The 24,828-nt window shown below is 37.9% G+C and overlaps 2 protein-coding genes across 11 annotated transcripts in view; one reads left to right on the top strand and one right to left on the bottom strand.

The window, feature by feature from the left end:
* prpf40a (PRP40 pre-mRNA processing factor 40 homolog A) overlaps window positions 1-7,083 on the top strand; it is a 45,872-nt gene extending 38,789 nt beyond the window's left edge. For both annotated transcript variants that reach the window (XM_048598576.1, XM_048598575.1), the window contains 4 exons: window positions 1,664-1,760; window positions 1,846-1,907; window positions 4,585-4,746; window positions 5,765-7,083. In XM_048598576.1, the coding sequence (XP_048454533.1) occupies window positions 1,664-1,760; window positions 1,846-1,907; window positions 4,585-4,746; window positions 5,765-5,857 (414 nt within the window). In that variant the 3' untranslated portion in view covers window positions 5,858-7,083. The remainder of the gene's footprint in view (window positions 1-1,663; window positions 1,761-1,845; window positions 1,908-4,584; window positions 4,747-5,764) is intronic.
* Window positions 7,084-7,978: 895 nt separating this feature from the next.
* fmnl2a (formin-like 2a) overlaps window positions 7,979-24,828 on the bottom strand; it is a 240,933-nt gene continuing 224,083 nt past the window's right edge. For 3 of the 9 annotated variants that reach the window (XM_020519174.2, XM_048598573.1, XM_048598574.1), the window contains exons 22-26: window positions 24,560-24,723; window positions 20,324-20,425; window positions 19,486-19,584; window positions 16,077-16,200; window positions 7,979-9,674 (exon numbers count right to left, since the gene is read on the bottom strand). In XM_020519174.2, coding sequence (XP_020374763.2) covers window positions 9,565-9,674; window positions 16,077-16,200; window positions 19,486-19,584; window positions 20,324-20,425; window positions 24,560-24,723 — 599 coding nt within the window. In that variant the 3' untranslated portion in view covers window positions 7,979-9,564. The other 6 variants (XR_007262411.1, XM_020519188.2, XM_048598572.1 and 3 more) reach the window with 6 other exon arrangements.

Genomic DNA, 24,828 nt, shown 5'->3' with positions numbered 1-24,828 from the left:
CCAAGCTAGTAATTCAGATCTGGCTTTGACACTTTCCTGGGTACACTGGTTTTCACCGGCATCTTGATGTGTATTTTAGTTGACTCATTGCTGTGCATTTTCTTGGATCTCTGCGTATAATTATGAAACAGCGTTCTGATTTGAACCAGAATTTGCTATGTTAGTAATGCCAAACGTGATAGGTGGTTTGAAAGTGAGGGGGGATAAAATATCTGTAGCTGAATTTTAGGTGAGATATTCCATGGCAAGATGAAAGAGTATTGGTATAATCAGAACTACCTCATTTGATTTAGTACAACTTGTTTACAATATAATAGAGAATACACAGTGCTGTCTCCATTCAGTCATCGTAACCAAAGCAATCTCTATACATGCTATCCACAGCAGATTCTCTTATGCTACAGCATCCTACCTTCAAAACATTATTGCTGGTCTTCATTGCTTAACTGCATTTATTGTCCTGACCACAAAAGCCAGGTTGTCTTTGGCTCAATTTTCCTTGTTTGAAATCCTATTTGCTGATACAGCTTTTAGACAAAACTAAATAAACAGCTACTTTCACCAATACCCTATCATGTCCTCCAAACTGCGCTCCCCACTCCCACCCTAAAGCAAAGTCCACCAAAATTAACTTAGCAATGAACTCTACTACATTTCTTAGATTGTAGGGTGTACTGATTACTCGTACTATTTTCTGCTGTGACAATATTACCTGATTTTCTGTTGCCCCTAGAATGTTAAGTTTCAGATCTAAGAGATGCTAAAGAACTAGGAGTGGGAATAAGCAATTCAACCCCTCAAGCCTGCTCTGCAATTTAATATGATCATGGCTAATCTCATGTAAGCCTCAGCTCCATTTTCCTAGCTGCTCCCCATATCCCTTTACTCCATTACTAATTAAAAATCGGTCCATCTCCTCCTCAAATTTATTCAGTGTCCTGATGTCCATTGCACGGTGAGGTAGTGAATTTCACAGATTCAAGACCCTTTGAGAGATGCTTGATACTTCCGTTGCTCTGTGAATTTAACTCCTTCAAAGTGTATTTTAACTTCAAACACTGCATGTCCTAACCAGATCATTTTCTGTGGAAAATTGACTAGGGTTTTGAAACATGATATACATCCTGTTTCAGTGGTATTGAAGGAAAGAATTCACATCAGAGCATTCACTTAGGAGTGCACTGAAAAAATGTCATCAGTAACGCCTACAATTTTTGATGACATTATCTGGTGGTAACGACGATGGGCTGTTATTACAGGGTTTGGATCATCAACATGTCAGGTGCAGAGTTGTGCTTCTTGCAGCCGCATGCTGCAGAGTAGATCTGCCACTTCCAGAGACATAAGCTGTGGCCTCAATACCATTTATCATTCTAACCTCAAGTCAAGCTTCACAAATATTTCATGGCATCACCATCATTTGAGCAGCCATTAAAACAGGATCAGCTACTCCCATGGACGACTGATCTTTGGGTTTTGTTTTTCTTCTTTCCTGAGATCCCCTTTCAGACTTGTCAAAAGCTGCTGAGAGGATGAGATGCTTTGAGTGATTCCCAAGGTTTATTGTAATAATTCTAGCATAATAGTATCGATATCAGAAAACCCAAACTTGTGTTTGTGTCCTTTCAACTCCATTGATAAGTATCTATGTTTAACCCTATAGGCCTCAGAATCAGAAGATGATGATTATCACCATTCGAAGAAAAAGAAGCGTTCCCATTCAAAGTCCCCTTCAGACAGAACCTCTAGTGAAGAGTCAGGTAATCTTAACTTGGTAATTTTTAAAATGAAAATTTAACATTTTCAGTCAAATCAGATTTTAAGTATTTTCTCTTCCCTATTTAGAACGAAGTTACAAAAAGTCCAAAAAACACAAGAAAAAGGGCAAAAAGAGAAGACGCAAATCTGTAAGTCTCAACTTTTGTGTTCTTTGTTTCCATGCGTCTGTAGATATTTAATATTGAAGTATGATTAAAAATTCATATGCTTAAAACATAGCTGATAGCTGACCCTTACATTAACTGTACCACTTAATCTTTTTCTCAATGGTCACTGCTGTTCTAATTATCCTGTTTCAATCTTTTAAACGTGATCATGATTTTGTTTCTTCCTGCACTTGTCTCTCCTGTGGAACTCATTGGCCCAGATCTTGCTGTGGTAATGACAGTGATGGGCAGAATTATGCTGTCTGGGGCACTCTGAAAATGTCAGTCTCCTGGTGCTGACCTGCATGTTGGAGTCTTGGACATGATGTACTATATTTATCCAGATATTTACCCCCCATCCTTGTCTCACGCATAGGACAGTGATTAGTACTGGGAAGGCCCAATCCCCTCCCGGCAGCTCAACTCAACTACTCCAAGTATCAATCGCACATTTTCCCTTCTTCTTCCCCGTCCCCGTTCATACAACAGATAATTAACAGCATAACATGTATGAATAGTCTTGAAAAATAGAAAACTTTAATTTTTAAAGAAACCTTACCAGAATTCTGCAAGCAAACTGAGCTTAAGCGAAGTTACTTGTATCACTGACATCAGAATGGGGTGTCCCCCTTCTGCCTCTTTCCATTCATGCTTCCTGATTGTGTATCCATGCGGCAATGGCTTTCTCCAGAAAAGGCAAAACCATAGTTTCAATTGCAGTCAACAGAGACAGTAGAGTTGCATCAGCACTGATCAGAAGATGTGGGGCATTATCTGATTGGAACTCCTTATTGCTGTTGACTTTCCTCAATACTCTTCAGATCTTTTAAACACATGCCTGCCATGAGCTAATCATTGTTTGGTTTTCCTAACCTCTTATTCGCTTACAGCTTTGGTATTACAGAAGAGTTTTCATTCTTTACTTCTGTTTCTCAGTTAGCCAAAAGGAGTAATATTTTGAGAGTTTCTTCCAATAGAATTTCTTGCTTTTATTTTTATGTATTCTTTTGTGATTGAACTTGGTAAAACACTTCAAATTTCATTTCACTTTCTTCTAAGTAGCCAAAACTTTGCAAATTTAAGATATTTGATCTAGAGTGTGCGTTTATAAATTTTGAATGTATCATTCGGGAAGGAGAAGAAAAACATGTAAAGTCAGAGAAGATGAGATCTGAAAAAATTATTGTGCAGCTTTGGGTAATACTGTTTAGAACTTACATTTTTGCGAATCTTTGTGTCCAAATATGAAGGTGGATTTGGTGAGAGAAATGGAGGAAATCATATTTAATCATTTTAATTTGTGCCATTATTAACGCTAAGTGCAAGTAAATTATCATCCAAGTCCCAGTAAGCTAGAAAGACTTGACTTTTCTTCCTATATTGATGCTTGAGCCAAGGCTAGTTCAACCTGGCACTGTTCATCTGGTTGAACCACTAGTTTTCTTAATTTTCAATTTTTAATACTTGGTTGTGTTGAAAGCTGCATCATTTATATATTTGTTGGCATTTTTGTGTCAAAATAGGATGGGTATCAGTTACTTCTTTAAAAAGTTTAATTTGATTTTAGAAATGGTCAGAGAGTTCTTCCAGAGCAGTGTCCTAAATTGAACACTTCTAAGAAAGGAAGTGACTGCAAATTTCTGCAGTATTAATGGAATCTTATTTATGCTATTAGCTTAATGGCAAGTAGGGGCAACTTATAATACCTTTTAGCTTTGTTCTCAGTTCAGAAGTATGTAAGGTTGAGCAAGTTTTTAAAATTCAGTTCAGAAAACACTGGGGTGGAGTTCACAAGCAAGGTAGATTTGTCTCCTGGGAGGAGTTCAGGGAACCAGTTATCTCAGCATAAGGGTTTAATTTGTAAAGCTACCAAACCAAAACAATTTTGGTTTGTAAGTTGCAGATTTTTAGAACTGAGAAAATTTACACATTCAGATTTGTGTAAAGTACATGTTAGCAGACTTTGTCTCCATGGTCCACAGCGAAGCAACTGTAAGGAGTCAACTAAGTAGAAATGTTAAAGAGTTGAGATAGGCTATACAAGTCTGTAACAGATAATGTTTGGAAACAGGTTGGTACTTTTCTTTTGCTGTTTGATTTAAGATCACTGTTTCTTCTATCTAGCTTTTCATATTTTGTTTTGTATAATAAACTTCTGATAAAGAAAATCTGCAGCCTAATGTAAATATGTCAAAGGTAAAGTCACCTTAGTCCTCCCACACCATAAGATTACTCTCTCATTAGAGAGAGATGACTAGGGGTGGTTTAACTTGAGGGTCTTCACACTTCAGGCCAGGGGGAAGGTTGAGAAGGAGAGTCATTTATGGTAACCTCAGCTGATGAGAAGTGAACCCATGCTGTTTGCATCAATCTGCATTGCAAACCAGCTGTCCAACCAACTGAGCTAACACCATATTAACTGATAAAACAAGAAAATAAACCATGTGATACATCAAGCTTTGTTTCATTTTGACATTCAACCTATCCAGTGGCTGGGATCAAAACAGTGAATATGTGCTGGCAGTTATTGACACATTATTGGGCAAGCACAGATTTCACCATTTTCCATATTCCAGTTTCTTTTACATAACTCTAAAACAATGGTGAATATAACTAAAACAATTGCATTCTTGAAATCATTATTCTTCTTGCTATGTAGGTTACTCCTGAATCTGAAGGAGAACGAGAACGTGAGCGGGAAAGAGAAAGAGACCGGGATAGACGAGAGAAAGAAAGAAGCAGGGATGACGAGAAAGAAAGAAATAGACACAGATCACAGTCAAAGCACAAATCACCCAGAAAAGCCACCAACAAAGATACAGTATGTGATTTTCTGATTATTCAGATGATTGTTGATAGTGACATGGGTCTGTTAAATTTTTGTACAAAGCTTGTGGAACTTTATTACCTTGACCAAAATACTTCATTAAAAGATCTTTGGTCCAATAATCTTTCCCAGGATTAATATTGCTGCACGCTTACTTTTTCGATGATTTTATTTCTTCATCACTTGTTATTTTTCATTTTTGCTGCATGGTATCACCTTTATTTCCAGATCAAGTGATTGATCGTACCTTGTTCATTGCTGTTACCTAATTTAAAATTTGACCTCCAAAAAACTATTTCCATGTTGAATATCCTCTGCTTTAGTTAGGAATGCAAGAACAGGGATAGGTTACTTAGCAAGCTAACTTTTCAGAGCTCTGATGAAGAGTCATCTAGATTTGAAACATTAGCTTGCTGTCTCTCCATGGATGCTGACTTGCTGTGATCTCTAGCATTTGGTGTTGATGGAATGACTATGTGCAATGTTTTGAATGACTGATTCTGTTGTTTAATCTCAAGTCAAAAACCAGCAAATGTTTCAGCCGTTACCTAGCTTGCTTTCATTGTTTTTTTTCATATAGGTACCATGTTGGTTTGTTTCCATTTCCAAAAAAGTATCCCTGCTAGTGATTGTTACAATTTGATAGAGGGACAAGGGATGGAGAAGGTCTTTCCTCTAGATTTGTGACAGTTCCTAATCTATCTTGAGTCTCGTCTTCAAAAATTGCTCTATCATTTCAGAAGAGAACTGTAGGATGATTTTAAGAAAAAAATCAAAATGGACATCTGTTAACAATAAATAAAGGAGACATAACTACTCAAGTTTTCTTGTGCCATTTACTAACATTAAAATTTAACAAAGCAGGGTCTTTTTTGAAAAATAACTTAAATGACATTTAGATCAAGTTAACAGGCATAAACTCTGGACTTAGACTTAAATGAGTAACAACCTGTACTTTTCAAATTAGATTTGATGGTTACAAACTGACTGTTACAATACTTTGTCTCCACAGGCAAATTGGGAAACCTCTGATAGTGAGCTAAGTGAGGGGGAACTGGAAAAACGAAGACGAACTCTCTTGCAGCAACTTGATGATGACCAGTAATTAACACTTGTATGTATAAATCAACCAAGTCAAAAGTTGGGTGAGGGCAGTCTTTTAACAAGTACTCAAAAGAATTAAATATGATCTCCAATGTTTTGACACCTGTTGTAATTTACAGGGGGTATGATGATATGAAAATATTACAGATCCCGCAAACTTTCTTTCAATATGTGAGCAGTGGAGTTTCTTTATTATGTAGATAAATCCTTCTGATTCCAAGATCAACCAGCTTAAGTTTGGGTGCACATCATGCTACAATACTTGATATTCATTATGGGTCTTAAAACATACCCATGATTTCTTCAAAAAGCACCTGTACCCTTATTAATGTGTACAAGTCACTTCTGATCTGTTTCTGTATCCAACAGCAAGCTTCTGATGTCAGAATCTGTAAGCAGTTCACAAGTGTTTTTGGAATGTTGAAGATGTAAGGGAGTTCCAGAGTTTTGCCCAGAAATTGTTTAGCTTGTTTTACTTCGATTGTGGGAGTAACTACAAACAGTGGATTTTATTGTTTGGTTAAACTATTTATGCCATCGTACATTATGAAATATAAAGAGAAAATCCCTGGGTAATCACAAAGGACATAAACAAACTAGTCGTGGCTCTGAAGATAGCATGGCTCGATGATAGCATTCAGAGAGAGTGAGCTACCTGCTATTTCTGACACAAGTAGTTTTTCTGTATCCAACTGAACAAAGCTAGCTCTGTTGTGAGAACTGGGACCTTTGTGTGTGATGGCCATGAATCTAGACAATTCAATTTCAAAAAACCTGTTAAGTTTATTAAAATGGAAAGAATATTAGATAGGTGTGCCACAAAAAAATGTAGCAGGGTTTTTTGCTATTAGTAATTCAAAACTAAATTTATTCTAAATCTTGATAGCTTGGATTCCTGTTTTATTGTAGTCAATTTTGTAATTTCAAGGACATTTTTATTCTAATGTCTTTATCCATTGGAAAACATTCATACAAAAAAAATTGGAGCATGATGCAGCAAAGAAATAAGTTTGTATTTGTAGCAAAGTTCATTTTCCCAAACAGTACTGCAAATTTTATTGAAGTTGTTCTAAAATTTAATTTTCCAAGGCATGAAATGCAGCAGAGGGTTTATTTTCCATCTCTGTATATACTTGTGTCTGAAATACTTCAGTGTTGCTCATAAAGGGAGCAGAATATTTTTGTATGTTTTAACACAGAAACATTAAAATTTGTTTTCTGCTGAAATCAGTCTCCACATCTGAATTATTGGTCAACTAATCCTGTGCCATATAAAACATGGCATCTTTATACTGAGTTTACAGTATTGGTCTATGACATCTGGAAACAGACACAGTGAATAATTGATAAGAGGTACAGGTGTATTTTTACAACCATAATTCTCATAATTGACCTGTTCCTATTCACTCAGAGTAAGCACAGGCTACCTGGATAATTAGTTCCAATGTTAGCAATATCTATATTGACCACTTCTAGTCCCAGATCAAATACTTTGATTTAAAGACACTTTATCACCGTACTTAAATGGAATGAACAGTCTTGCAGTTCTCAGAAAAGATAGATAACATCGTCCTTCTATGATGTTTGTGAAATAGGTATATATATTTAGGTGGATTTATTAGGCTCCTGTACTGTCTCATGTGCTCTGACTTTGGTTTCTTTACTGTCCTCTCTATCAACAATTGAGTGAAAACAAAATTGGAAGCTAATAATATAAACACTGCTGCATTGCATTAACCTTTAACTAAGAACTAATGTTGTTGAGATAAATGACATGGGCAGCTAATTGACACCAAGTTTGCTAATACAGAGGTGAGGGGCCATACTACTTATTCCAGTTAGTACCATTTTCTGGAACCAGCTCAGCGTAAGATGCCATCACCACCCACACCCACTATGCAAATTTCTCAATGCAGAGGTTGAAACTGCTTGATTTTCTAGCCATATGAATTTCCAATCACTCCTCTTATGACAAACCATCATCCCTGTCACACAGAGAAAGCTTGAAGTAAAGGCAAAGGTGTCAGGCAGAAGTTCTGCCCCATCCTGCATGTAAAATGTAGCTTTGTAAGTTTTTGTGGTGACTGACTGCAAATATACTCAGGGACATGTGAAGCACAGATTTGTGTAGTAGCGTAAAGGTATTTATTTGACCAAATGCCATTAACAAATCTGGGTTCTAGTTTAATAGTTTTTTTTTATAAAACAGTTCTACTTGGCCAACAAGCAGGAAACTATAGTACATGAGCAGAACATGCCAACATTTCAATCACTGATCCAGGACAGCATAGAATTCTTTCACCCAAATCTGCAATTTAAAATTTTGCTGCTATGCATTAACTTAAAATTAATGGTCAATTGACTCAAGATGTTGCCAAAACTTTCTTTATCATAATTTTTGTTTACTTGCCAGTGAACAAAATACACAGTCTTGGCATGTTCTATGCACCATTTACACACCATGTAAAAATCATATAAAGCAGATGGCTTTTAAAAACTATGTTTGCAGTGAAATTGTAAGCCAAAGTTAATCTGGTAAAGAGGAACCAAGCCTTGGTCACTGTCAGTTAAATACAAAAACAGAACTATAAGTTAAAATAACATTCAAATTGTATAGCACAGGCTGTTGCAATATTTTTAAACAATATGTACAATATTACCCAGAGGCTATAGAGTGAATCAAACTGTAAAAAACCATAAAAATGCACTGATTTCCTAGCAAAATATCTGTACATTTAGAACAGCTTTATCTAAATATAACTACACATTGTTCAAAACAAAAGAAAAATGCCAGTCACAAGTGGGTCACAGGAGCCAAATGCAAACAGGAAGTTCAATGGTTAAATACTATACAATAAACTTTACAATCAACATGGTGAGGCAATGCAACCAAGGAGATTAAAATAAGCCAAATGGGTACCTACTCAGAAAAGTACATGAATTTCTAATTGTTAATGTACAATTTTACACCTTTTGTGTGTCCAGTAACATTTCTACTTAGACGCTCAATAATACTGTTTAGTTAGGGGTTAATACCTTTAGTCATATCTACAAGGTTTATCCTCACGATGCATTCAATCTCTTTTGATACAAGATGGTATGGTATCTGTTGATCATTGTAGATTGATCACCAATGCTGAAATGTTGCTTTTCTATTTAAATGACCAAATTCTACTCTGAATCACCACCTTGGTTAGATCATGCCCAATATAAAACTCTGCGCAATGCAAGTACAGTGTGTGGTCTTCAAATGAACACAAAAGAACATTAACTGCCTCAACAGTTTATGGCAAGCTATTCCACATGCATTATTCCTTATCTCCACCGAACAACAAGCATCTCCACTCATTTTTCTTGGCTTCAACAGTTTCATGTCAAATGTAAAACAGTTTAGAGATCACACTTAATTTTAGGTTACAACTTTGTTAAAATTTATTGTATATAATACTTATCAGTTATGTCATGTCAACAGTTACACTGCAGCAACATTGTGCTGTGCAGCTTGAGAGGAAATTTTACATTTTAGGCACTTATCTTGGGCTGAATATATCTGTTAGCCCACACAGATTGCCTGTGATTCCTCCTCGTCTTCATCCCGGTTTCCAACAGCATGCCATTCTGGTAGTTACGTGGTAACAAACAAAGCATTCGTCATGCAGACACCATATCATTCAAACGCACTCATACTCTCAACACTTTCCTTCTCCATCACAATGCCAATTCAGTGCTATTCACTGAACGCAAGTTTTGTTCATCAAAGCGTCTTCTCACACTTCTTCTCAATGCATCTGCACGCCTGTACGGTTGGTTCCTAAGATCTGTGTAAAAATGAAGTCCATGTTAAGATTGTAAAAACAAAGAAGAAAAGATCAACTTTAGTGAGAAGACAATCTCACAAAGCAGCTTGTGTGCAGTGAGCAATCCCAGGAGGTATTTCAAAAGTGACAAATACTGCCATTCCTAGTACTCAGAAATGAGTAACTCCTATTATCCTACATTTGTCTTAAATGCTATTTTACTCGGGTGTTTTATTTTCATCTCAATGCCTTTAATTATTTAAAGTAACCAACCAATCCTGGATAAGCCAGACCATAAGGTGCACAAGGATCCAGCAAACGTGTCTTATGGTTCAGTAAATAGAGAAATTAAAAGATGCTGACTTTTCAGTAGGTAATTGCAAACAACTATTTCCACTTGGTTTTTCAATGCTTGGTTGTGCAGCAGTCCACTGCATGGTATTGCACACTTTCAACCATTCTAGCTCTGGTTTACTTAAATCCTGTGCATATTGTTGTTTGCAGATTTGCTATCAGATTTTCTGAAGTATACGGACATTATTTTTTCTCCTTGCCTTCATTTTTTTTCTATTTTGGTAAGCCTCTGTTGCAATTCTCATTCCTTGGCTAAAAAAGCTGAATGTATTGGGCACTATCTGTTAATTGATTACCAAGTATGTTCTTAGTAAATCCAAAATTAAACTTGAAGAATTCTTTCAGTGATTGCTACCAAATAGGTGAAGAAAGATGAGACAACTGGATGCAAAAACAGAAACTGCTAGAAGAGGTCAGCAGGACTGGTAGCATCTGCAGACAGAAAACAGAAATGGACCATTCAGATGCTCTCATTGCTGATTATGCAGGAATTTTGAACTGATGAGAAATGAACTAATACTGCTATAACCCATTTGTGTGAACATGGACGTAGAGCCAGTAACTCATATGTCATTACTCCTAGAATAATCTTTTGAAGACTTAATACTTCTCTTCCACTAGAGAAGCTCTGGAGAGGCAAGAGACTGCCCATCTTTAACAGTCCAGTTTGTGTTGCTTTTGGTCAGCCCTGCAAAATAGGGCTGTAATATTCTATTGCTTTGTGACACTATCCTATGTAGAAAACTATAGAAATGAAGAGAAGATAAAAGATTTGATATTCCTAGCCTGTACGTGGTCTCCTTAATGCTGTATCAAAATAAGAGTAAGAATCTAATGAAACAAAACCATTTCTGTAAACGCCCACCTCACATCAGAATACTGATTTCAACATCCCACCATAATGGGAAGAATGCCTCAGTAGCTTCAATAATGGCACAGGTGTGCCTATCCTCCAGAGTTTGATATCACATGAACAGTCTGGTGAATGAAGTACAGGCCCATTGAACTTCCAGTGGTGGAGTGTGACTGATGGCATTTCCACAGAATGTCTTTACGTTAACTTGGAGTTCTAGTAAATTTCATGACCTTGGCACACTTAAGAGTTAGAATGCTCCTCTGAAGTACCTCGTATTGCTTAATTACATTAAAGGTAAATAATATATACAAGTCCAAGTTGTTCAGCTAAACCTGGAGTGATCAGCAAACGTGGCCTTGCAGATCCTTGTATGGTCTATTTTCCTTATTGAATCTTCTAGTTAAATTGGTGCATTTAGCATTGCAAAGGGAATGATTAGAATAGATCGTAGAATCCCTACAGTGTAGAAAAGGGCCTTTCGGCTCAACAAGTCCACACCAACCCTTGGAGCAGCCCAGACTCCTTCCCCTATAACCCACCTAATCTACACATCCCTGAATACTACAGGCAATTTAGCATGGCCAATCCACCTAGCCTGCACATCTTTGGACTGTGGGAGGAAACCAGAGCACCCAGAGGAAACCCACGCAGACACATGAGAATGTGCAAACTCCCCACAGACAGTCACCCTGGAATTGAACCCGGGTCCCTGCGCTGTGAGGCAGCAGTGCTAACCACTGAGCCACCATGTTGCCCCTGAATGATACCGAATGACTAGAATGGTACGTGTTCTTTAGGAAAGTTAGTGACATTGATGAGGAACATTTAATCTGTAAGGTGGAAGGTTCTATCACTTGTTTCACCAGGTCACTGAGAATGAAAGAAAGCCTATGTCCTAAACATTCTTTCTTAAAATATTGTGATAGGTAAATTAATGATATTTATAATGATATGTCACTAGTATCTGGCTTCTGTGATTCTAAATAGAGCCTCCTTTCCTCTGATGCCCAAGGTCTTGCTTCTGCACCTGGCTGAACAGAGCTGTGTCTGTGTCTCATCCCCTGAAGCTGTCCACAGCTGCTGCTTCTGCTTTGACCCACCTCATCCTGCTCATCACTCACTGTAAGCATCTCTTTTAAAAAAAAAAGCAGTGGAAGATGTGCTTATAAGATATGAAGGTTTTTTGCTGTGATGTCTCTGCTGGAAGCGTTGACTGCAATGCTGTCACTGAACTTTCGTCATCTCTACTCCAAGTCAGCCTGAGAGAAACGCTGGAAGAGATTATGCAAACTAGCCTTGAAGAGCAAAAGCTGTGCACCATTGAGGCTTTACAAAGCTGCGGAGCTGTTAGCATGTTGTCAGAAGAAGACTGCTTCCCATCCCCATAATTTACTGATTGCAATATATTTTCATAATCTTCACCAGGACTATGCATGATCCAAATTGCAATCCTGCAGTTGCTGTCTGTTGCTTCTTTCTCCATGGCAAACAAGATCTACACTCCTGTGTGTGTCTTTTCTCAGGCAGTGTGTCTTCTCCAGCAGAGACAAGAGAAACATTGTACTTCTGGCCTCTGTGGCCAATGCCAGCAGTTCATTTACCTAAGCAGTTATGTATATTGGGTGCTGGCATATGCTTGGCAGCACTATGGTTCTGAGTCTTGCTGATCCAGAACACACGTTTATCCCCTGTTCAGGAGCAACATGCACCTTCAGGTGTATCTACTCGCGATGAAATACCCAGAGGGATGTTATGAGGGTCTGGCATTGTACTTAACTTGCCAGAATAAACAGAGACAACAAACCTTTTGCAGCACTGAACCTAGTTTCTCCTCATTACACTTTTAGCAAGTTTGGTCCCTGCCAGGCTTGTTCGGAAGGTGCCTTCCCCTGCCAGCCTCCTGAAAGAAGATCTTTTTCCTGCCCCTTACTATCTCAAGGAAGTCCTCCAGAACACAGTCAAAGAATTGAAGGCCAGTCTAATCCTATATGCTAAGCCTCCGCTTTCCCACTTCCATCAAAAGTGCATCTGTCCTTTCAGTTGAGTAGCAGCCACATTAATGGTTACCATGCTATGTTTAAAAAGGCCCTGCACTTGTGTTAGTATGCAACTCCAGCTAATTTGAGGACACATCCATGAAAAGCTGGGGCTCTGGCTGCTGCCCCCACCAATCCCATCCCTAGGGGCAGTAATGACACCTAGAAACAGCATCAAAATCAGTTTCCTGATCAGGTGTTTGCACCATTTTCTCAATTTCCTACCAAACAGAGATGAATTATCACAGAAACTAACATCTAGACAGCTGCAGTCTATTGTTACTCAAGACTCCATTTGAAAGAAAAAAAACTAATCCATATAATAATTTTCTTTGGTAATTACAAACTGATAAAAGTCTAATTTTCTGTGTTATCGTAAGGATATTTTACAGGATTCTGCCATAGTATAGCTGTAGCAAGAAAAAGCAATGCTTGCCAGCTTTGTGCGTCCTCCACCACCGCTGTGTAAGAAACATTCCTTACCCTCGAGGGACAATTTGGAAATTTAGTGATATTATTCTTCTTTAGAGCTAAACAGAAAAAACACAAAGGATGGTTAAATTTTTAAAGAGCGAGGGAATAAATAATTTTAATTCTAATGTTCCAGATTTCCAGTGCAGGTTAGCCATTGCAGCAGAAGAGCCGCCGAAGGAGAAGTTAGAATAGATTTGACAGTTGTTGCAGATACAGCAGAAGCAGAGAAGGCAGAGTCCACGTTCACAATTCAGTTCAGTTGAAACAAATTCACAAGCTGCTTTGAAGACTGACTTCAACAAGACAGGACATGACATAACACTATGCAACAGAGTTACACAGAAATCATCATAATTTTCAAATTGGTAGAAAGTAACATAAGAGTTTCATTAAATGATCATTGAAAATTGGTAAGATCACCAAAATTGTTTTTTTTTAAATGAAAAATCAGTTAGAATAGAATGTAAATTTGAGATGGACATGTATTATTAGTATTAGATGAAATGCTTTAATGATCATGTTTAGTTTTGATTCTTGACCAGAAGTCATTCAATGCAAGCAATTGATTGAATTCATTCATTGTGCAAATGCACATTTACATACAAGCCAGAAAACAACAGCATACACTGAAAAATTACCATAGCTTAGGTCATGTGTGTAGTAAAAATGACTCAAGTCAGAATAGTCCGCAAGCAAGCAAGCAAGATTATTTAAAAATACTTTCCAATTCATGCACTAGTTTCACACATTAAACCCACAAATAATACTTTCATGCAGAGAAATTATACCATTTCCATTCACAGCACCAAACATTTAATTAACAATATCAGCTGGGTTACAATAAAAACAAAAAGCTCAAGCATGGTGTAGCAATGAAGTAATGTACAAGAACAATAGCCAATACAATAATACCATTCCAATGCATTTAAAACAGCCAGAATGCACAATAAAGTCATCAGTGACTTTAAAACATGCAGCTTTAATGGAAATGAGCCAAAACTATTCCCAAAATGTAACACATATCCTAATGCTTTGAGGTACTTGACATGGCCAGAGAAGAAGGAGTAGGTATTTTGTTTTGTAAAAAAGCAACCTTTAAGACCTTCAGTTGTTAAAATGTAATATTTTAGTAATGGGAATCTTCAGAGGAAGCTGATTCACAGAAGAACCGAGAGCCACGTTTGGCTGTTCGGGCTGTAAAGGGCACGGTCTTCAGCACTGCATGGAAGATAACAGCCAAACAAGACAAAGAGGAAACAGTAAGAAGCAAACAAACTAATGTACTAGTATATGGTTAGTTGACAACTAACTTGACATACAGCTACTTCAGACATTTAAAAAAAAAAATAGATTTTGTTAAAAAGCATTGAGAAAAATCAATTTATGGAGTCTGTAAATCTCATATTGACAAGCTATGTATTAGCATCCAGATTGATGAGTTAACGTAAAACAAACATTACAGTGTTACATCATGCATTTATTAAAATAAGCAGTTAAAGAACTTACAACAACAAAAATCATCTGGTGTTAGGTTAAGATATTAATTGCAATGAGGAATACAGCAAATGTTAAAGGTATATGGGATATTATTAACTTTTGACAATAATGGTGTAAAACAGGCAGTATCAAAATCCGTCACGACACTTGGTAGTGAACTATCCAATGTCATCCATTTTACACTATTGGGAAAAAGTTAAAATAGCCCATTGCACTTAACTGCAATCTGGAATGAAGTTCTAAAGCCCTAACTTCATTTTAGTGTATATCCCCTCCTTGTTTGTGATAATTTTAAATTAAAAAGTGGGGTGTAATGTGAAGCCATTCCCTTAAAATTATTCCAATTTACAACAATGTCTGAAATTTTATACACTTTGTTAAAAGAATTAATTGAACTTGAGGTGTGTATTTTCTGGACCAATTCTGAATGCAATCAACAACTAGTGATAGGACAGATGCACACCGATGCAAAGGCAATAGCCCTTGCACTTTAGTTATTTACCTCCATTAGGAGATTAAACACATTATTGAACATAATAACTTGAGTGGTTTTCAAGTTAAATCTTTCCACCTCTGAATCTGATGGTATCACTGTGGAACTACAGGAATGAAATCATTGTTGAAAAGATTTGTCCCTGGAGGGTTTCTCCTGACTCAATTCCTAACAGCCAGCATTAAACGCTGTTAGTGGAGGCCTGGCACTGGCTCAGTTACTTCCTACCCCAACTGCTGTGTTTTAGGTCTGCTATGTACTCAATTCTATTAGATACAAACGTATGCAGTCTTGTCCATCATCCACCCTTCCTGATGTGGGCCACAAGGTGGAACACTTCTTGATCACTTGAAATGATTTCCTTACATAAATTTTGTTCAGTTTCCCATCAAGGATATATCGCCTGTCAAAACAAAATGTGGCACTGGCAAATTGTGAGGATGTCATTGGCTATGATCATCCTGCTCTCCTGGATGATACAAGATCGACAAGTTATCATGAGGATAGAAAGGGAAAAAGAACACAGAAGTCAATAATGCCATTTACCACCATGTTTTCCTTAAGTGTAGATGTTAGGTGCACTTAGTTGGAAAATTTACGTTCCTACGTTTTGTGTATAGGGCTTGTATTTGCTTGCACAGGAACACTGAAGAGAATCAGAAGTTGCAGTAAAGTTTAGTCTCATCTTTGATGGCAAGACTGACTCTCCTTACCTGTAATGATATCCTCAATGGCACCATCTTTTCCTTCATAGACCTGTCTGTGCTCTCTGACTTGTTTTCTCCTCAGCTCTGCAATTAACTCCTGCTGTTGTCTCTTGGTTTTATGTGACGGGGACTGAAATTTAATGAAACAAGAGCATTAGAAACAAACTGGCTGTCTTAACATCATGGCTAAATGTTCTGCCCAGGCATTCTTCACCCAGATTTTTATCATTCAGTATTTGCAGAACATTGAAGTTTACAAATTCTTTCAAAATCCAGAAGTTATTTAATGCCATTAAGTTAGGATATAGGTACTGACTCCATAGGCAGGGATATCAATCAAGTAAACTGCTTTGTCTTAGATGTTGCTAAGTCTCTTCACTTTAGCTGCAGGTAACTCCCATTATATCCTGTGGTACACCTGATTTGTGTCTTGGTACAGAGCGTAGGGGAAGTAGTGGAAGAACAGGAGATGAGCTACCAGGTGCAAAGTACTTAGCCGATGTCTGGGCACAACATTGACTAGGCTCATCCAGTTCAATATGTGACAATGGCAATCCTGATCAGCCAGAGATGATGGGGGGCCTCTGAAGAGCAAGAAAGAGAGGTTGGGTTTTCTGCTGTACATGATGGTCATTAACTGCACATATATAGCAGCAATGTTACTCACTATTTGACAGCCCAAATGTGGATGTTGTACAGTTCTATTGTAATCTGATATAGGCTGTTTCATCATTGAAGACTCATGAATGGTTCTGAAATCCAGATAAAGCCCCATTCCTAACATGAGAATAAAGTAACATCATTGATGAAGCAGTTGAAGGTGGTTGGATTAAGGACACTTGCCAACAATTACTCACCTTAGAATAATCCTAACTCTTCTTTTGTGTCTGGTAGAACTCTGGTCACTGGAGAATTTCCTCTTTGTCCCTTTCACTGATAAGTTTGCTGAAGTGGCTTTCAGAATTTTTGGTTATTTGGTTTGTATAATATTCAAGTGAACTCCTGTTCGCTTCTAACAGTAGGTGAGTCAATTTACTTAACAAATAATTACTATAAATTGCATGGATAGAAACTGTTCCAATTTATGCGCAAGTATTTTTGAGATAATGTCAACTAACTAGCCTACATAAAAATGGTGGAGGGGAGGTGAATTTTCCAATAGTTTTACTAATATACCAGATTTTCTAGTATATTACATTAATTTTTGAAAGTTTAAAATTAACAGAGGACTAGCATAGTGGCAATGTTGCTTGGGACAGTAATCTAGAAACCTAGATTAATGATCCAGAGGCATAAGATTACATCACATCAGAGAAACTGGGAAATTGAATTCAGTTTATTAAATAAATCTAGAATTAAAAAACAAATATCAAAAAGGTGACCATGATCTACCAGACCGTAGCAAAGATTCATCTTGTTTGCAAATATTCAGGTAAAGAAATCTGCCATCCTTATTTTTACACTCCACTATATGGGAAGCCAGATGCATAACAATGTGGTTGAATCTTGAGTAACTTCTGAAATGGCTTTATTAGCCACTTGTTTGCACCAGAATGTTAAGTAGGGTAGCCGAGATACTGAATATGAAAAAAGGAATATCATATTCAGTCATGAAGTTCCTCACCACTACCAGTGGGGATTTCGAAACACAAACTTTTGAACAGCAGGTGGACACAGTCAGACTTAAAGAATCATAATTTACAGTCTTTGCCTCCAACTACTCCATCACCATTCCTCAGTATCTTAGTGTAAAAAACTTGGTGCAGGCTCAATATGGTGAAAGGTCACCTCTGGGTTGCATGACTATGACTCAAAATGACCTGTTCTATCACCAAAAATGGTACACAATCAGGAGGTAGATGCCTTGAGATCCTCACTACTGACTCCTGACTCCATGACGTCTCATAGCACCAGGTCACAAACTGTCAAAAAAACTACCTGCTGGTTGTCATCTACTGCTCTCCTTCAGCTGATCAATCAGTTCTCCTCCACGTTGAGCAGCATTTCTAAAGCACCAGAGTACAAAATATACTGTAGTAGTCTCTCGAATGGCTTGGTAGCACCACCCCTGACCATGCTGACCAGTCTTCATGGAGAAGGCTGCCAGACTGGAGCTGCAACAGGTGGTCAGAGAACTAACATGTAAACTCCGAAAAAAACTGCAGATGCTGTAAATCAAGAACAAAAACAGAAATTGCTAGAAAAGCTCAGCAGGTCTGGCAGTATCTGTGGATAGAAATCAGAGTTAATGTTTTGGATCAAGTGACGTTCCCCAGAACTCAAGGGGTAACCTCCATGACCTAGTTCTCATCAATCTACGTGTTGCATGCGCATCTCTCAATGGTAGTGTCAGTAAAAGTGACGATCACAGTGTCCTCGTTGAGATAAATCCTGTTTTCACACCTAAGACATCATTGCTTGTGTTGCATGGCTCAAACACCATCCTAATTGGGACAGATATAGAACAGATCTCTCAAAGGTTGGAGTCACACCTAGCACAAAGAAAGAAGACTGTCATTTTGGAGGTCAATTATCTCAGCCCCAGTACATCATTGCTGGAGTTCTTGACGGGAGTGTCGTAGGTCCAACCATCTTCATCTGCTTCATCAATGACCTGTCTGACATGATAGGCATGACCATCTCCAATAACTGAGTCTATCCACTTGTTTTTCATTGAGAAAGCATTATGATCATCAAATCTTCCACCACAGATACCCTCAGGTATCTCCCACTGTGGGGAGTGGGGAAGGCAAGGCAGGGAGGAGGGAAGTCAACTGCACCAGCCATATATATACCAAAACAAAAGAACAAGTTAGAGGTGAGATACACTGGAGTGAATGATTCTTCCTCTAACTTAGAATACTTTTTCATTATCCATCGGACATGAGTCAGGAGTGCAATGAAATAATCTCTACTTACCTAGGCGAATGCACTCAAGAAGCTCTATGCCATCCAAGACAAAGTAATACTTGACTGGCACTCTACCAATCATCTTAAACATTCATTCCCTCCACCACCAGCAAGGGTGGCAACAGCTTCTGTAATATGCAACACACATGCAGTATCTCATCAAAGTTCTTTTAACTGCGCTTCCCAAACCTGTGACCTTTGTCCTTCTCCCTTCAAGTGACAACAGGCCTCTTGCCAGCTCAATTCCAAATCACATACCATCTTGACTTTGGAATATATCACTGTTCCTTCCCTGTCACTGGGTCAGAATCCTGGAATACCAAATCTAACAGTATTGTGTGTGTACTTACACTGCATGACTGCTGTAGTTGAATCAGAAGGAGTACAATCACCTTCAAGGACATTCAGGGATAGGTAACAAGTTTTGGCTTGGTTAGTGATGTCCTCATCCCGTAATGAAATAAAGATAAATTATGAATCATAGCCTCAGCCAACATCACTTTACCTTATCATCCTGCTGTTCCAATGCACTTTCCTGTTCAAGGATTTTATTCAAAAGTGCCTGCTCCTGCTTCTTCCGTAGCTCATTGTCCTGATCTGCTTGCTATTAAAAAAGATCCACAGTTTGACTTCTATTTTTTCAGCCTGTTCCCTACATTCACAGCTTAAATCGCCAACTAATAGGGTGACTCAGTGATTGTGAGTATTGTTGGCTACACAGCAGTATTATTGAAATCTTTGAATTGGAATTGTTGATTTGTCTCCCTCTTGTCACCAGTCCCTCTGCTTGCTACCCAGGGTAAATAAATGTCATTTCACAGTAATACCAAGGCTCCAGTTTAAAATGCATTGATACATTGAATAATTTTGGCATGAGAATATTTGCCCTCAGATCTCCTACCCTTATAATTAATTTACATACAATTGTGAGGCTATAAATTATGAAGAATTACAAAGTGACACAGGAAACCAAAAATTCAAAAGTTGTTCTTTACTGCACTTGGAATATTATGATGCAACTCCAACTCTTTGTGGAGGTACTGTCATTACTGGACAGTAAGGTGAATTAAGTCACCCTACAGGTCTATTGGAGACATGCCACCTCAGAATCTTTACCACCCAATATTGATGATAATCAATTCATAATTTATCACCTTCACTGCAAACTAGGAAGGATTGATAAAAACAAGGCACTGTTAAAGCAGTAATGTTAGAAAAATGGCACAATGCATTTGAAAGTACAGTTGTAATCATTTAACATCAAACATATCAGTGTCACATCCACAATCCATATCAATTCTTGCAGGATCGTTTGTGATGGTGAACATATGAAAGGCTCTTACCCTGTATGACTTCACAAATCTCACAATTACAGGGAAGAAGACTGATGGAGGGGTTGTCTTTGTATTCTCACCAAAGTATTTAACCACTTCATCAAAGGCATCCTGTATATAACATAAAATGTGAAATATTAGCACTAAAATGGCAAAACTTCCACAAGTGTATAATGAATAAAGTTAGAAAAAAAACCATGCATGTCAGAATTAAAATATTGAAGTACTAATGGTGCTTTACTGATATACCCAACAACTTAATCCCATTTACATCACCCAAGAATGTTTAACATACAGACACATAGTTATCTTTCACTGCAGAATTATGGCCAGTGAACTGGAAACCAATGTGTTCTAAATTTAAAACCTTGACTAGTCCATTATTCTATCTCCAGGCTAAATATGTTGTACAAATGCCATTCTTAAACACATGAGTATATTTTTGTACATGCAGAGCAATACATCTCAAATAATCTGAAGTAAAGAGGAGATTGGAATAAAACTGGAGTGCAGAAAATAAGCTAAGAATAAACAAAACTGTTCAGTTAAAACTAATATTTTGTCATGATCACATATACTCTATACTGTGTACATTTCAAGCCGTAGTGTAATGAGGGCAAAGTCTCTGTTCATGTCAGAATTACATCAAAAACATCATCCTTGTTTTAGTTTAATTATGTAACATAAATTAGGGATGTTATTTATTATTTTGTTCACATTTTTAAGTATTTCTCCATCAAAGATGTCAACCTTGGCTCAGTGATCATGTTTGTGCCTCCAATTCAGAAGATCATAGATTCAGAACTCCAGTGGAGTAGTGAGAGAATTCTGCATTGTCAGACCTTCCACCTTTCAGCTTGATCTTAAAGATTCTGTGGAATTATTCAGTTGGCAGAAAAGTTTATTTATTGCACTGGCTAGCATTTATCCCTCAGTCACCTCTAAACCAAATCATTCTGTCATTTATCATATTGCTGTTTGTGGGACTTAAATCCGTATGAATTGTTTGCCATTTTTGTCTACCACTGAATACTGGTGACACTTCAAGCCTTTTATTAAATGAAAAATGGGACTGATCTTATGCTGAAATGCACTACATAAATGAAAATTTCATCATTTATCTGAATGCAAAGTGCCATTAAGGCCACTCCCACTCTTACATTATTTTGTCTTATCTAGTTTATTTGTATGCATTTTCCAGATCCCAAAATGTTTAACTTCAAACCTCAAATATAACTCAGACACATGCAAATCTTCTACAGATGGCAGTGAACATTTAACAATGCCCATACTTCCCTAATGCATTGAATTCTGCATTGTCATAGCAAAACACACATAACAATGGTGATTGTTCTTACCTTCTTTCTTAAGGTGGATCAAATAAATCCACCATGTAAAATTACAGCAGTCAATTCATCCTAAGGACATCTCTAATGAGCAAACACTACAGAAGAACATTTACAAGCTGATGGAGGCTCAACTTGATGCGGTTTGCAAGTATGACTGGTCATTCCACATTTATTGAAAATATTCCCACCATTAGTAAGAACAAGCTATCCAGGTTTAAATCCGCCTCATAAATAAGGTTACACAAGCAATGAGCTCTCCCTTCATTTTAAACATTACAACAGGGGCTGTATTAAAAGATAATAACCAGGAAACATCTCCAGATTACTTGGATACAGTGAGTCACACGAAACGAAACCTTAAGTAAATAGAGATATCTTTTGATGTACAGAGCCATCTGGTGTTTATAAAAGAGGTTACAATTTCAAAGTAAGGATGTGTTTGAACTACTGCTTATTTAAGTGCCTTCCTGTGAAGTCAGTGGCAGGCATTAAAAACTTTTCATTGAAACAGGGTGTCTGCACACCCAGTGCTGTCAGGAGGGTGTTCTAGGATTTTGACCCTGCAACAGTGAAGGAACGTAGGAACAGTTCCAAGTCAGGATGGTAGGTCACTTGGAGCCAAGTTGCAGGTGCTGCCTACGTTCTTCCTGGTGTCAGAAGATTCTTGGGAAGTTCCTGCGGTGCATCGTGCAGATGGTACTGCCTCCCTGGGGAGGTGAATGGAGTGAACGCTGTAGGGGATTCAATCACGTAGACTGCTGTGTGCTGAATGGCACTGAGTTTCTTGAATATTGTTGGAGTCATACCTATTCAGGCAAGTGGACAGTATTCAAGCACACTTGTGACTTGTACTTTGTTCATGGTGGACAGTCACTGAGCAGACAAGAAGTGAATTACTTACCATTGAATTCCCAGCCTCTGAACAGCTCTTGTAGCCACAGTATTTATATTGCTAGTCAAGTTCAGTTTCTGGTCAGTAATCCCCGTGAATGTTATGGGGCAATAATTAGTTTCTTGCTTATGTAGCGTGAATGTTACTTGCAACTCATCAGCCCAAGCCTGGATGTTGTCCAGGTCTTGTTGCATGTGGAAACAAATTGGTCCATATCTGAGGAACTATAAATAGCGTTGAACATTGTGCACAAGGTTGAACACAGTGAACATCCTTACTTCTGGGAGGGCAGGTCATTGACGAAGCAGCTGAAGATAGGTGGGACAAGGACACCATACTGAAGAAATCCTGTAGAGGTGTCTGGGACTAAGATGATTGACCTCCAACAACCTCTGCCATCTTCCTTTCTGTTAATTATGGCTCCAACCAGTGGAGATTGTTCTCCTGATTCCCAAATGACACTAGTTTTCTCAGAAAACCACATTTGGTGAAATGTTGCCTTGATGTCAAGGGCTGTCACTCTTATCTTGTTATGCTGATAATACCATCGAATCAATGTCAGCTACAATAGCTTTGAAAGTACACAGAAAATCTGAAGAAGGGTCCCGACCCGAAATGTCAACTTTCCTGCTCCTCTGATGCTGCCTGGCCTGCTGTGCTCCTCCAGCTCCACACGGTGTCATTTCTAAATCCAGCATCAGCAGTTATTTCCATCTCTGATCCATGTCCACTGCTGTTTGTGGAAGAGAGTTCCAAACCTCTACCACCCTTTGTGTGTGGAAGTGCTTCCTAACATCGCTCTTGAATTGTTTGGCCTAATTTTCAGACAATGTCCTCTAGTTCTAGAATTCTCAACCAATGTAAAAAGTTTATCTTTATCTACCCTGTCATTTCAATGGTAACAACTTGAAGACTTTGATCACATCACCCCTGTAACCTTCTAAATTTGAGAGGAAACCAGCCTAATTTGTATAGTCTCTCGTCATAACTTATGTAGGGGCTTCAGTAACTTAAATAGAGGCTTAAGCTTGAGGATGTTACAGAGGTCTTGTCCCTGGTGTGGTAAGTGAGGTGGAAGGAGGATGACTTTGCTTCAGTGAGTGGTGGGACACAAGGTTGCATTTTGCCAATTAAGTAGTTACCATGTTAGCTGTCATTCCAAGTATAAGAGATCATTAACACGAGGCAATAAAAAAATAATAATGTTCTGGGTGAAAAAGCTGAAATCTCAATCTACTCACAGCTAACGAGGGGACAATATCAGCAATAGTGCACACATCCAGCAGTACCAGGATTGCTTTATGTAAGAGTAAGAGTTGCCATTCTGAGCTTTAGTACCCATTGTATAAAGCAACTTAACTTAATACAACCCTTTACTTTGCTATTATTAGAATCACATAACTATCATTGTTAGATGACTAAACTCTTTAAAGGTGATGTTTGGGCTGATGCCTCAAACAGTCATTTTCAGATAGTACAGGTCTGGAAATGAAAAAGCAGCCTTTGATTTTCCATCTATTTAAATCAATGTATGATAAGCTGGGTGCTATGACCCCGTAAATTCCTGGTCGTGCTTCTCAATGGGGAAATCACCATAAAAGTATTAAAGGTAACAACAGGAGAACACAACAGCAACATGTCAAGCACTCAAAGACATACAGCTGGTGGCACTGAGAGCAATAAATCTGATCTTGACAAGTAAATGGTGCTGGGTGTCGCACGTTAAAATGTTCACGACTACAAGACTTACAACAGCCACTGTGAATGGAGAGGATTTTTCTGAGTTGCATTCCACTTTTATCCAAATTAAAGAGAAATAAATTAACATTTCGATTCACATTGTATAACAATTATAGTTTCAGCTTAAGTGGATACTCAGGGCAGCACAGGTATTTAATCACTCACAATGTTGTCAGCAGGCATCAGCAAGCGGAACTGTTAATGGCAAGCATGTTTATAATTTGACTATCAAAAATGAAGGTAACTAGAGGAAAGATTTCTTGCCTGTGATATTTTTGCATCCTCCTGCAATTTTTTCAATTTTCCTTCATTGGCATTAAGAAATTCTTTTAGCACAACGTTATGCTCATGCATTGTGTACTCCCGCTTTGTGAGATCCATGCCTCTTTGGAGCTCTTTAACATCCAGTAAGACATTCTCAAGGGACACTGGTTAAAACACCAAAATGAGACAGAATTAACAATGCTACAATGGCTCAAATGTTATGCATGCAATTAAATGCTGCTAAGTATATATCTCTGATGATGATGACA

The sequence above is a fragment of the Rhincodon typus genome, chromosome 7 (genome assembly GCF_021869965.1).
Source record: "Rhincodon typus isolate 14 chromosome 7, sRhiTyp1.1, whole genome shotgun sequence".
Classification (NCBI taxonomy): domain Eukaryota; kingdom Metazoa; phylum Chordata; class Chondrichthyes; order Orectolobiformes; family Rhincodontidae; genus Rhincodon; species Rhincodon typus.
Note: the sequence above shows the minus strand (reverse complement) of the source record. Positions and strands in the feature narration are given on the sequence as shown.